Below are 13,300 nucleotides of genomic sequence, written 5' to 3' on the forward strand. Positions count from 1 at the left end.
GCGACAACTAAATTGGTGATTATCAATTCGGTTTTGGTTGCCCCTTTCAATCATGTTCTGTCGATTTTTAAGGTTTCAGCTTCCATTTGTGATCGGATTAATGGTCTCTTGTCCCGTTTCTGGTGGCGGTCCTCGTCCTCCTCTAAGGGGTTGGCTTTCCACTCTACTTCCCTTTTGCATCTTCCAAAAGGAATAGGTGGCTTGGGCCTTCGAAGTGTGTCTTTGTTAAACTCGGCCCTGTTAGCAAAACAATGTTGGCGTATCCACCATCACCCCCAGCTCCTTGTGTCAAGGGTCTTACTTTCCAAATATCCTACTCTTAGCTCATTTTGGACGGGAGGCATTTCCAGATCTTCTTGGGGGTGTCGTGGACTTATGGATGGTATGTCAGCTTTATCTGCTGGTCTTGTTTGGAAAGTGGGTTCTGGTTCCAAAGTGCGAATTCTGGAAGATGATTGGGCCTCGGGAGGCTTGGTTCAGTTTAAAGATCCAGCTATTGAGTCGTCCTTGCCGACTCATGTTTCTTCTATTATTGCACCGCGTACAACCGTGTGGGATACATCCTTGATACATCGTCTGTTTGACTCCCCATCAGCACATCGAATCCTTTTGTTGGAAAGGCCTCACAATATCATGGATGACTTCGTCTACTGGAAGTTCACTAGGGATGAACGTTTTTCTACTAAGACGACATATGCTTTGTTAGTTCGACGTTCAATGGCTTATGTGGCCAGCGTACCAGCTCCTGATATATGGTGGAAACAGTTTTGGGGTCTATCTCTTCTTCCAAAACTACAGGTTTTTGTTTGGAAGTTGTCGCATGACGCTTTGCCCCTAACGAATCATCTTTGTCAGTGCAGGATGCATGTATCTCTTGTCTGTGTTTTTTGTCATCAGAATTGTGAAACAACTTCTCATCTGTTTTGGGATTGTGTGTTTGTTTCTGAGTTGTTAGTTAGGGGTCCTTTGGCTTTCTCTCGAGGTTCTTTGCAGGATAAACCATTTAATGTTTGGTTTACGGACACGGTTGCAACTTATAAGGATGTTAAGGAGTGGGGTGATTTGTCATCTTTTCATTTCCTTCATGTGGGCTGTCTGGTTATCCCGTAATCACAAAGTCTTTCGCCATGCTGTGATTTCTCCGACTTTGATTTTTCACTTGGTTGCAGATTGGGTTTCTAGGAGTACAGAGGCTTTGGCCTTTTCTCAGCAAATGAACTCAACTAATCACTAGTAGAAAATACTAAATGGCAAGCGGTTCAAACCCCCTAATGGGAAGCGGTTTTGAACCGCATGTGCTTAGGGGGCTTGCCATTGGCCTTTTAAATGGCCAAAACCGCTGCCCATTATGCCTAAAAAAATAATTTTTTTTTCTTTTTTCTTTTTTTTTTGGTTTTTTTCGGTCAAATTGATACACAAGAACTTAACATATGTATAAACATAATTATTTTCATTGATCAATTGCTTCAATATTACATTTTCTGATTTTCATAAAAAAAATACACTAGATAAATTAATAAAATGGTTGCTGCTCTTGTTCCAGTTCCACCACCAGCCATGCACACCACCAGCCTCCACCTATCACAGCCACCACCAACCACCTTGACCCGTATCACCACCACCACCAACACCCCGATTTACTCGTATCTGCCAAACAAGCACAAATTTTATGGAAAAAAAGTTACGCTAATCCAATCAAAATGTAAGTCCAAAAAATAAAGAAATTCCAAAATCAAGGATATAATTCCAAAATCAAAGAAATTCCAGAAAATTCTAGGAAAAAAAAATTTGCGCAAACTAGCAAAGTCAAGCATATAATTCCAAAATCAAAAAAATTCCAGAAAATTCAGATCATAAAAATCAAATCAAAATGTAATTCAATTAGTAAAGCAAGAAATTAAACCAAAATCACGAAAATTAAACCCGAAAAAAATCAATATTAATCACAAAACCATACCATTTTGAAGATAAGGGCCATAAGTTAACAATCCGGACCTCTAACAATGGCTTCCAAGTACCCCTTATGAATGTTGAAGGTCATAGCTTCAAATCCATACACGATGGCGGAAAATTGAGGGTTTTGTTAGGTCAAAACCTCGTCGCTGTCGTACGCCGCTCGTCACTGTCGGTGGGTTGCTCGGTTGTCGTCGGTGGGTTGCTGTGGGTTGAGGTCGTGAAGGAGGATGAAAGAGAAGGAGATGGGAGATGAGAGATGAGAGATGAAAGAGAAGGAGATGAGAGAAGAAAGAGAAGGAGATGGAGAAAGTAAAGAGGCGTGAGAATGGAGGGGAGGAGAGAGAGCGTGAGAATTGATGGGGTAAGGGGAGGAGAGAGAGAATGGAGGGAGGGGAGGAGAGAGAGCGTGAGAAATAGGATGGGCTTTTCATTTTTTACTTTGTTTTTTTTTAACAAATGGCAGGCGGTTCAAGGTTCAAACCGCTTGCCATTTACAATTTGGCAAGCGGTTCACCCAAAACCGCTTGCCATTTGCTTGTTTCAGGTTTTTTTTTTTTAGATGTGTTTTTAGAAGCGGAATTCAATAACCACTTGTCATTTGGGGCTGCCTATTTACTTTTTTCTACTAGTGAATCATTTCCATATGACTTCCCCTTTTCCTTCGCTGACAGGCTGTATTCGAGGGTCCAATTCTAATACTCTGGATTGTTGCCTTTTACTGGATGGGGCCTGGGACACCATGATAATACGGCAGGCATTGGTTGGGTTTTCCAAGACCTTCATTTGGATCAGGTGTTAGGTGTTGGCCTTCGGGCCATAAGATCGGGCTCAACGCTTCAGGCGGAACTTCAAGCGTCGCGTGTTTGTGGGTGATTCGATTAGCTAAGCATTGGGGGATTGTTCGTTTATAGATTTTTACAAATTGTGCTCAGGTGGTTTCCCTTCTTACTTGAGTGTTCGCGGATGATTTCTCTTGTGTTTGGTTGCTAGGGGCTATCCGAGATGAAGTTAGGGATCTTTCGGCCTGTAGAATTAAGAAGGTCCCTCGCTCATGGGTCTCGCTGGCTCATTGGCTCGCGGCTCAAGCTCGATGTCGTACCTTTATTTCCTAGTCTTTTTAGTTGTCTGTTTTATTTGTTTGTTCTCTTTGTTAAAAAAAAAAACTATTGATCGGTTTTAGATTAATTATTGAGTATGTTGACAGAATTAAATTTATCCGACGCAATAACTAAAGAGTCCCTACTGTATAAAAAGTAGGAGATTGCTCTTATGAATAGTGCACGGACCATTATACCCCTCAAAATGTTTGTTTACCTACTTATCCCCATGTGTAATTTTGTAATTTTTCTAAGATAATTAGAAATTAAATGGAGAATGGATAATAAAGTTTAAAATTTTGTATATTTAATGTGGGTTATGGTTTAATTACATGACAACATTAGTCACTAGACAACGAAAGGTTGTTGTTTTATGTAGGCGTTATTTTAGAGTAGTTCAACTAGAGTTTAAAATATTGTACAACTACACAACATCCAACACATTTTTTATCGTCTATATGCAAATAGATTTGATGAAATATTATGGAGGCGTTATTTTAAAATAGCTCAAACCGGCATATGACATAAAGAACATCGATCCTCAAAGGCTAGTTATAGCGCATGCATCGCTCGCGTTGAAATCCCTGATTCAAAAGAATAGACCCAAATAATTTCATGAATTACAGTGAAAGCATGGAGATAAAAACATCACCCTATCGGCTATTTCCCTCGTAAAATTACCGCAACTCCGCAAGATTGCTGCCTCTGTTCAGCCACGAACACTGTTCTTCATTGCTAGCTGCTTCAACAAAATTTCGAAAGGTTCTTTCTTTCTTTTTTTTTTTTTCTCTCTTTTTTCTTCTCTACTCAGTGTTAATTTTGTTCAATATGCTCGAATGTTTTGTTTAGTTGTATGTTAATTTTATCATAATTCAATATCTTTTCGTTTGTTTGTGACAATTTCTAAGTAGTTTTTATAATTTATTAGCTCTTTAAATTTCTTGTTCCTGCATTTTTTTTTTCTGTATGTAGTGGTTAATTGGGTTAGGGTTTCAAGTCCTATTTTGAATTTACATTGTTTTTTTTTTTTTTTTTTTTTTTTCTCACTATGAAATTATATTGTTATACCAATTGGATTAGGTTTTTAAGTTCTAATTCCCTGGTTTAGGGTTTAGTTTATTGGAATTTAGTTTATTGGGTTTGTTTCGAAGGCGCAAGATAGTAGTAATTGACTGTCACAGTGTGATCGAGCAGTTTAGATTTTATCCGGGTCTGTCAACACCGAAAATCTCTCGTTATCTATTGCTGTAACCTTTAGTAGGAGTACAGGACCTCCCTTACCTAGTTGACAAAATGTATCAAAGGATTAACCAATTATTTGTTGATCGACTTTATGCGTCACATTGCAGTAGCATATGAAGTGATATCAACTACAACTCTCTGATAATTAATAAGGATGAGAAGATTGTGTAGAGGATGGTATCATATACCTTCGTAATGTTACACAAAACAATACCATTATAATCCTAAGAAAAACCTTTAGTGATCATTACCTCATACGGATGATTGCTCTGCTGCATAGCAAAGACTCATGAATTGAGGTAGTTGTATTTTTCACACATGGTGGCTGAGTGTCTAGTTGGGTTTAACGCTTCACCCTTTGTTGACCTGCGGTCCACTTTGGCCCTATAAAATGTGACTGGTTCATTGGAATCCTCAAACTATTGTCCTTTGTTCGATTACTGTACCCTAGAGCATGATTGGATTAATATTAGGTATGAAGTATCTTGTTTTCTTGGGGGATTGGGGTAGGGATTACTAATAAGGGACAATTTCTTTTATTGTGTATGTTAAGCTATTTTGGAATTTTTTATTTTATTTTTTTATTATGGTTGGGAAGAATATTAGAAGTATTGAAGTAGGTTATCCTTAAGTCTCGTTGTGGGTTTGAATTTATTTTCTTTATTTCTGTGCTTCAAGTGCCCTGTTTTAGATTGTGTATCAGGTTTTCTGCATCATGTAATCTGATCTTTAATTTTCATTCATGATAAACAGCAAAAGACAAGAGGGATAAAGTTGTGATTTATTATGAACCTTTATCCTTTTTATTGGATACCTTTAAAACTTTAGATCTTAAATGTACTATATAGAACCTTGTAACAATGTGTCCTAACATTTTCCTCTTATGGAAATTTCGTATTTATTGCAATGTTTCCTTATGTGCACGTGATATCTCAAGATCTCTCTCTATATCATATAGGTACGTTTTGTTATTTCTTTATATCTCTCTCACCATCACAAAATACTGTGCTTCATCTACATGTTTCAATAATGAAAGAACTAAGGACGTATATACTAGTACCATCTAAAATTGGCATGAATTGCTAGGGGATGGTAGCATACTGCAAAAGTGGCATGGTGAATTGGTGATGTTGCTTTTTGTCTTTCTTATAAGCAGTCTTGATTAATGTCACCATCTGAAGATAAATGCCAATTGAACTCTAATTGCCTTGCCTGATTGAGATATAGTTTGTATAAGTAATACATATCTGAGTAACCTTTTTTCTGATGAACTTCTTGTTTGTTTGCATACAGTTTGAGGGCTTGACTTAGCAGAGTCAACTTATATTATTATCAGGCGATAAGGAGGATTATGTGGGAATAAGCCAGAAATTTGGAAATTACTATGGAAGCTGCACTCTCCTGCACGCCTCTTAGATCCTCCTTATTCTCTACTTCGTCACCTTCACTCTTTCCTCGTCCTCTTATCCAAAAGAAAGTAAAACTCCTGCCTTATGTGTCTCAAATTCTTGACAATGCTGACAGCTCTGCTCTAGCAAAGACCCCCTCAAAATCTGTAACCCGTCGTCTGATTCTATTACGTCATGCAGAGAGCTCATGGAATGATCATTCTTTACGGGGTAATCAATACACACGCTTCTTTTTCTTCTAAAACATTTGTGCTTAGCTAAATATTTGAACTTTATAATTTTTTTAAGGTCTCAAGGTGTTGTTCCATACATGCCTATTGCTGTTTGACAGTAGATTTTAAATTCATCACTTCATTAGGGCTTTCACCATGGCTTAGTGAATTGTTTAGGTCACTTAGTGCTCCCGTCTGAAAGTTTCTTACTCTATCCTTTAGACTATTCATCAAGGGTATATACATGGCTTTTTGAAACTACATTAGTTTAGGTAACTTATTTCTCCTTTCTGAAAGTTTAAACCACCTTGGACCTCTACTTACAGTTGGATTTTTACCATACCACGAGCTCTTTGGATCTTCTTGGGATGAATATAAGGGTAACTAAGCTATCTTCGAAACTTCCTTTCCCCGAATAAAGTGCTAACTGCAAAAATGAGCGCAGATTAAAGTGTAATTATAATTGATGCTATTATAGGATAGGTTGACCCATGTACACATTTTAATTGTTTTTTTGCTGCAACAGCCTACTGTAAAATTTTGAAGACGCCTTCCTACTTTCTGGTTTAATATTTGAAATTTTGATGTCTTAAACTGTTAAACTCCTAATCTTTGACCCTCTTTTGCATATTATGCAAGCTTCATGTTAACTATGGACTTTTCTGACTTTGTTTAAACTAATTAGGTTGTTTGATTTATATTTTCTGTTGACTAGGTTAGTGCTCTGAAAATGAATACTTTTGTGCCGTAGTCATAGCATAATAATTGGAAAGAATACTTCATTTTTTCAGCGTTGACCATCATGTGAAATGCACGTGATGTTTAAAAAATGCCTTTTCCTTCGTTTGTTTTTCCCATGATTTTGAGGGAAGAGTAGGATTTTTGAGAGAAATTTTGGTGATAGAAAGAGAGAGAAAGTGAAAACGTGGGGAAAAAAAAGAACGAAATGGCCTTTTTTAAAGCATCACGTGTCACGTGCGTGATGGTTTGCATCGAAAAAGCAAAGTCAACGGCCATATTCTGATGTCAAGCTCCCTCACAAGTCACTACAAAAGTACCTATTACTCTTATCAAAAGTTGATATCATGAATACGTAATGAGAAGTCTTAGATCACACTTGATAATATTATTTCTCATATATTAGTGAAATAATACTGATAAAGCTAGTATACACTGACCCTCAAAAAGCAGATGTAGCAAATTATTTGGGAGGAGTATACTTTTTTGTCCTAAACTTCCTTTTTTCCCATATTATTTTTCAATTTCTTCTTACCTCACTCATTTCATTTTTGGATTTTGGCAATGGCTTTTTGTCTACTTTATAGCTGCCTTTTGGATTTTAGCTTGGTAATGTAGTTAAAGAGCCTGATCTAAGAATGAAAAGCTGTTTAGAGAAGCTTTTTCTATATGCTTATTAGCTTTTTCATTAATTTGCTACTCTATATACTTCTTTATGACACCTAACAATCAATCTCTAATTTTATATACTCCATCCGTCCCATAATATAGTTCCTGTTTGTGTTTATTTCACAGTATTTACAAAATAGGAAGAGAAAGTGGATGAAGTACATTAATAAAAGTGAAAAGTACAATTATAGATAAAAGTTAGAGATTGAAAGTGGAAAAAAGTATAAGGCATGTGCAAAATTCAAGGATAATGTAGGAAGTACAATGATTAAAGTTAAAAATGTGAGGGTATAATGGTCTTTACATATTATCCAAAAATAGAAACAGGAACAACATTTTGGCTCTCCAAAATAGGAAAACAAGAACTATATTATTGGACGGAGGGAAGAGTTATTTACTACCTCTGTTCCATATTATGTGCGACACATACTAAAAATGGATGCTACACATTATGTGCCACAAATGTTTTTTTTTTTTTTTTTTTTTTTTTTAGTTGTCATTTCTCTCCATCTTTCTCTTCATCACATGTATCTTTATCTTTCTCTCTCCATTTAACACTTAAAAACAATTTTTGCCTAGGAATCCATATCAAGCCCTTTGTTGCACATTATATGAAACGGATGCAGTATTTTAAATAACTAATGCTATCAGCTTATTGAAATAACTAATACAAACAGACATGATTTCTAAATCTTGCTTTGCTATCATTATTTTGTTAGATCATGATCGTCCACTGAGTAAAGCTGGTCGTGCTGATGCTGCTGATGTCTCATACAGACTTCAACTCTTAGGTTGGGTCCCTGAGCTGATCTTATGCAGGTTTGTTATTTCTGAAATGTGAACTAATTTATTATTTCCATATAATATCTACTCAGAAGTAGCTTACTCATTTTTCTGATAACACTTTTCTTTCATTCTGGCAGTGATGCAACGAGGTCAAGGGAGACACTCTTGGTTATGCAAGAGCGAATCAGGGGGTTCTTACAGGCTGCAGTACATTTCATCCCTAGTTTTTACTCGATTGCTGCTATGGATGGGCAGACTGCGGAACACCTTCAAAAAATGATTTGCAAATTCTCTTCAAATGACATTTTTACAGTTATGTGAGTTAATTTACTGCATATGTTTCTCATGCCCTTTAAGTTTCTGGAATATATAGTTCTGACCGCATATATTAAGCACGGTTGACAAACATTTGATAATTCTCTTGTAACCTTGTATAAATGTTGTAGTAAGTTATGGTTCCAATTCAGGTGCCAAATGAAGTGAAACAATCTGTTAATATTGAAAAGGAGGGAGGGTGTAAAAAAATGAAAAACATGTAGGGGAGAGAGAATGGAAAGGCATAAATATTATGGGTGAGATAATATATGAGGTTTGTCCTGTGTTTTAAAAAGCGCGTCTAGGCGCAAACCAAAACACCTTGACCTTGCCATGGGCAGTACAGGAGGCGACAAAAAGCACACGACTCAGGCCGCCTCTACCAAGGCATTAGCACCTCATGTTCAAATCCAAAAGAGAATTTATTTTTCTTAGATTTATTTTAAAAAAAAAATTAAATTTTCTTGACTATTAAACCTTATCCAGTTGTTTCTAATTGAATTGGTTGAAACATAGTTGGAAAGAATGGTGAACGGAATTCTAGTAAATTAATTAGGAAATCAAATTGAATTAACTGAATTGAATGATGGTATTAGTGTTGAACGTTGAAGGGGGAAGATGAAAGGGAAGAGGTAGGAAAATGGGAAATTAGGGAAAAAAGCTAGAGGATAAAACGATGAAACAGAAAGATAAATTAAGGGGGATACATCTTTGATAAATTTATCAAAAATTGTAGATACTTCTTGGATTAGCTTGATAAATAAAATCATATCTCATTTCGAGTGGAGTTTGGAATTTTGTACCTGTATCATCTTAAGTTTAGCACTAAAGGTCCAAGGTACTGCTAATTTGGCCAACAGCAAAGAGTCTGGATTTAATGATGCATCATACGTGAGATGATGTGTAAGAAAAATAAGTTTTTATGTGTATTGACCAGCTTAATTGTAGATATTATGTCGTAGGAAGATTTTTCCTATTTTCAATTTCATTCTAATCCTAGAATAGCAAAGTAATAAGTTGGATGAATCACAAATATAACCAAATTTCTTTTAGGTGTATGGGACATAACAAAGGATGGGAGGAAGCAGCCTCCACGTTCACTGGTTCAGTAATTGAATTGGATACGTGCAATGCTGCTTTGCTTGAAGCCACTGGGAAATCCTGGGAAGAGGTAGGATCTCTTTACTTTAAATTTTTTGTTCCAATGAATGAGTAGATGATAATAATGCTTTTAGCAACCAGAGCAAAGATCCATTACGGGTCTTTGCTATCACACCAACGATGAAGGCCCATATAGTTTTCAACCGACTTGATCTGTTGCGGTACATGTCAATACTTATTGTTAAAAGTTGGATTCCATGAACATGAAGTAGGTTTGCAACTAGATTATGAAGAATTCTTTAAGTCTCACTTTGTTTTAACCAGCGTATATAATTTTTCAATGCCAGCAGTTTTCGATCATGTATATTGGCTATTGGTAGATGGATAAAAATCTAGAGACCAGAGTTAGGCTGTTTGGTTTTACAGGTCAATTTGTTAACTCTTTTTCAGGGCATTAGTGGCTCACAATCGTAGCTAAGTGTAAAAAGTGAAAGAGAGGAAGAAGGTTGGGAACCATTTGAATATACAAGATAGACATGAAAATTTAAAAAATCAGTCTTTGTTATATTAACTTGAATAAAGGAATTATGAGCTCAGGAAGGATTCTGTATGACTTAGTAGGATATGAGATCTGATATACCTTAAGGTTTTGCTTCTATATCTTGGTGATTTTATGTCCAATACAAGCGTTTACTAATGCTGTAAATGCTTATTTGGTTGGCAATTGTTCTATTGTTTTCAATTATACTCTGTTTGGTAAACATTGGACAAAAACATATATATAGTTTAGTTTAATTCTGCTTTGCAAGCTTGGCTACATTGATGAAGTTGGTACTTTGTATTTATATAATCAACTTGTCGATTAGGATTAGTTGTCTATGTTATATTCTTAATTTGAATATGTTGTTTTGACTAGAGCATTATTAAGATTCATCATTGTGCCTAGAAAGCTATTGATGTATTGCACTGAATATATTAATGCATCCTTGTTCATAATAAATGATGGCACATGTGTTTGGAATTGAGACGATGGTAAACAAGTTTTATTCTTTGAACTTTACATGATATTTTATTTGTGTACACCAGATACAACCTAAGTTTAAACTTTCTTTTACACTTCATCTTTGTTGATTGAACAAATTTAAAGGTTCCTTGATATTTCTCTTCGTTGATTGTTGAGCTATTCCTGTTTTACAATTCCTGACTTAAATTAAAATACTCACCTTGCAGGCTTTTGAGTCATCTGGACTTGGAGGATGGAAGCTAAAAGGCCTTGTTAAGCCAAATAGCAACCCAGAGAACTATGTTCCTACGTGAATGCTTTCTATAAACGAAAAAAGTGTTCAGTAGCAACCAATATGCAACTCTTGGCTGTTGGTGTAACTCCTAAGTCGAATCAAAGTCGTTAGGGCTGAACAGAATTACTTACAAGGATAGGCGGCCATATGGTCAACTGTTCAGGTTCAATCACTTCTTTCAGCCGTAAATATGAAGCTTGATCCAAGCCTGCGATGTATTGCTACTTCATTGTGAAAAAAAAAATTGTGTATAGGGCTCTCTCATTAACCATAGATTCATAGAAACAGTTAGTGGGTAACACTTTTTATATTGGTGCTATCTATAGCATTTTTGCATGTTAACTCACATCTTAAAAATTTCATGTAACCTTATAATGATTATAAAGGAAAATGCTATACATAACCCTTATACTGCTTTGCTTTAATATACACACTAAAATAAGTTGATCTCCTTGTCCATTACCTAAAAGAAGAGTTGGTGATGTAAAAGAATTTCTGAAAACTACAAGCGAGCAAATATTTAGAAGTCACCAGTGTTCGGGGAATGATGAAGATGTGTGGATGGATGGGACAAGTGGTGACTACTCAACCAAATCACAGAAGCTATGGAAGTGTAATGTACCAGAAAGATAAAAAGATGGAAGTTGTTGGTCTGGAAAATCCTATAGAATTGCACAAGCTCTAGGTGCAACTTGTAGAAAAGAGGCATTGAGGTGAGTGGACTGTGTGCTGTATGCAATAGCTTTGAAGAGTCTCTTCAGGAATTGTCCTTTCATTCAAAGAGTTTGGGCGTGTGGCCCATTGGAAATCCAAACGGGGGAGCTAACTCCTCCCTTGAATGTTTGGACACAAAACATGTTGCATTACTTGTTCAAATCCAGTATAGAACAAGCTAGGTGCTTCATAGCTATGTTGTGGGCGGTGTGGTTGCATAGGAATGAGGTGAGCTTTGGCAGAGCTAACCCAAATCCTATAAGGGTTATGGCCTTACTGGAGGAATCAGTCTCAAGGTTGGAAAACAACTCCGGAAGGCAGGGTAGGAAGAAATACAGCATTGTGAGTAAGGACTTCTTCTGGTATAGAGGAAGAATAGAGGAAGAACATGTGAAGAGGGAACCTTACTCACAATATTCATGGATGTTGCCTGGAAGAAGGATAAGAATGGTCGACTTGCGGCAGTCATTGGTTGGGTCATCAATGGGCAATAAGGAGAGATAGCACAAGGAGGGAAAAAACATTATGGTCCAAGCCCCTCTACAAGCTGAGGTAGCCACCATTAAGGAGGGCATCATTCATGCATGGGAATTTGGCATGTCAATTGATATTTACACGGATAGTATGGAAGCAGCCAAAGCCATACAACACCCTAAGCTATCACCATGGGAAATACGTCGGCTAGCTCAAGATATCCAATCTATTTGTCTTTCTTTAGTTTATTTTTATTGTAATAAAGTTCCAAGTGAGGTGGTGTCCAAAGCCCATTTCCTAGCCTAAAAAGCTAGGAAGGAAAGATGGGTTTAAAGGCCCACTCCCTTTTATCTTGTTTGCCTTTCGAGAAAAAAAAATAGAAGTGATGCCCATTGAAAACTAAATTAACGTTCTTAACTTTCGAATGCAGTGGTGTGTTGAACTTATGACCTTTCAATTACTCGTAGTCTAGAGGATCATTGTTACTAAGGAATTAACCTAATCCTACTCATTGAGTTTTCCATTAAATTTTGAGCAAATGTCAAGGCTTCCACCCTCTAAGATAGCCTACCTAATTAGCACTTCGTGAAAAGATGTTGAATATTTTCAACTTAGTGTTGCAAATGCAAAACCTGTAGAGAGTTGTGAATATGAACACTTTTGTCACGAAACTCATCTTAAACAGTCAAAGCATTATGAAATAACATTTGTAAAAAAAAAAGTTTTCATTTTCAGTGCATATGCATTTTCGGTGCATATGCAAAGGTTTGTTTGTTTTTTTTTTTTTTTAATAATGTAAACGCCCCGACCTTGGTGAAACTCTAGTGAAGGTTGTATGATAACTATAACTTTAATTGAATAAGATACGCATGAATTAAGTCTTTTGAAAGAGTGATGGAGAGTCCATTAGGGTTGACAAGAATGGCTTGGATCAAGAAAGTAAAAGGTTAGGATTTTTCAAATAACTTTTCAAGTCTGATTAAATAATTTGAGAACATTCATATATTTCAGAACGTGTTATAAATCTTTACTTGAGCCCAAACCTTGTAATCATATCCTTTTAATTAGACTAAGTCCGCTAATTAAAATAGACCCAAAATGTACTTAGACGTGTATTAAGACTAGATTAATGACAAGAATAATGTTGTTGAGGTTAATTAACCATTCGCATTGAAGATGTAGAGCGCAACTATCAAAGTCTCACTCAACAATCCAGCGCAACTCTCAAAGTTGCACTGAGTGGTGCAGCGCAACAACGAATGTGCTCTCACCATATACCCCTAATCATT

The 13,300-nt window shown here is 36.3% G+C and overlaps 2 protein-coding genes across 2 annotated transcripts; both read left to right on the plus strand.

The window, feature by feature from the left end:
• Window positions 1-375: 375 nt before the first annotated feature.
• LOC145565199 (uncharacterized) lies at window positions 376-1,234 on the plus strand. Its single transcript, XM_081625274.1, has 3 exons — window positions 376-798; window positions 898-1,057; window positions 1,170-1,234. Exons 1-3 carry the CDS (start codon window positions 376-378, stop codon window positions 1,232-1,234), a joined length of 648 nt encoding a protein of 215 aa, XP_081481400.1.
• A 2,418-nt stretch (window positions 1,235-3,652) lies between these two features.
• Window positions 3,653-11,232, plus strand: LOC145563929 (uncharacterized protein At3g52155, chloroplastic-like). The gene is made up of 6 exons (XM_081624318.1): window positions 3,653-3,815; window positions 5,589-5,914; window positions 8,043-8,142; window positions 8,247-8,426; window positions 9,478-9,595; window positions 10,756-11,232. The coding sequence occupies exons 2-6, from the start codon at window positions 5,680-5,682 to the stop codon at window positions 10,840-10,842; spliced, it is 720 nt and encodes a 239-aa protein (XP_081480444.1). The 5' UTR covers window positions 3,653-3,815; window positions 5,589-5,679; the 3' UTR covers window positions 10,843-11,232.
• Window positions 11,233-13,300: the final 2,068 nt, after the last annotated feature.

The sequence above is a fragment of the Chenopodium album genome, chromosome 10, assembly GCF_948465745.1.
Source record: "Chenopodium album chromosome 10, dcCheAlbu1.1, whole genome shotgun sequence".
NCBI lineage: Eukaryota > Viridiplantae > Streptophyta > Magnoliopsida > Caryophyllales > Amaranthaceae > Chenopodium > Chenopodium album.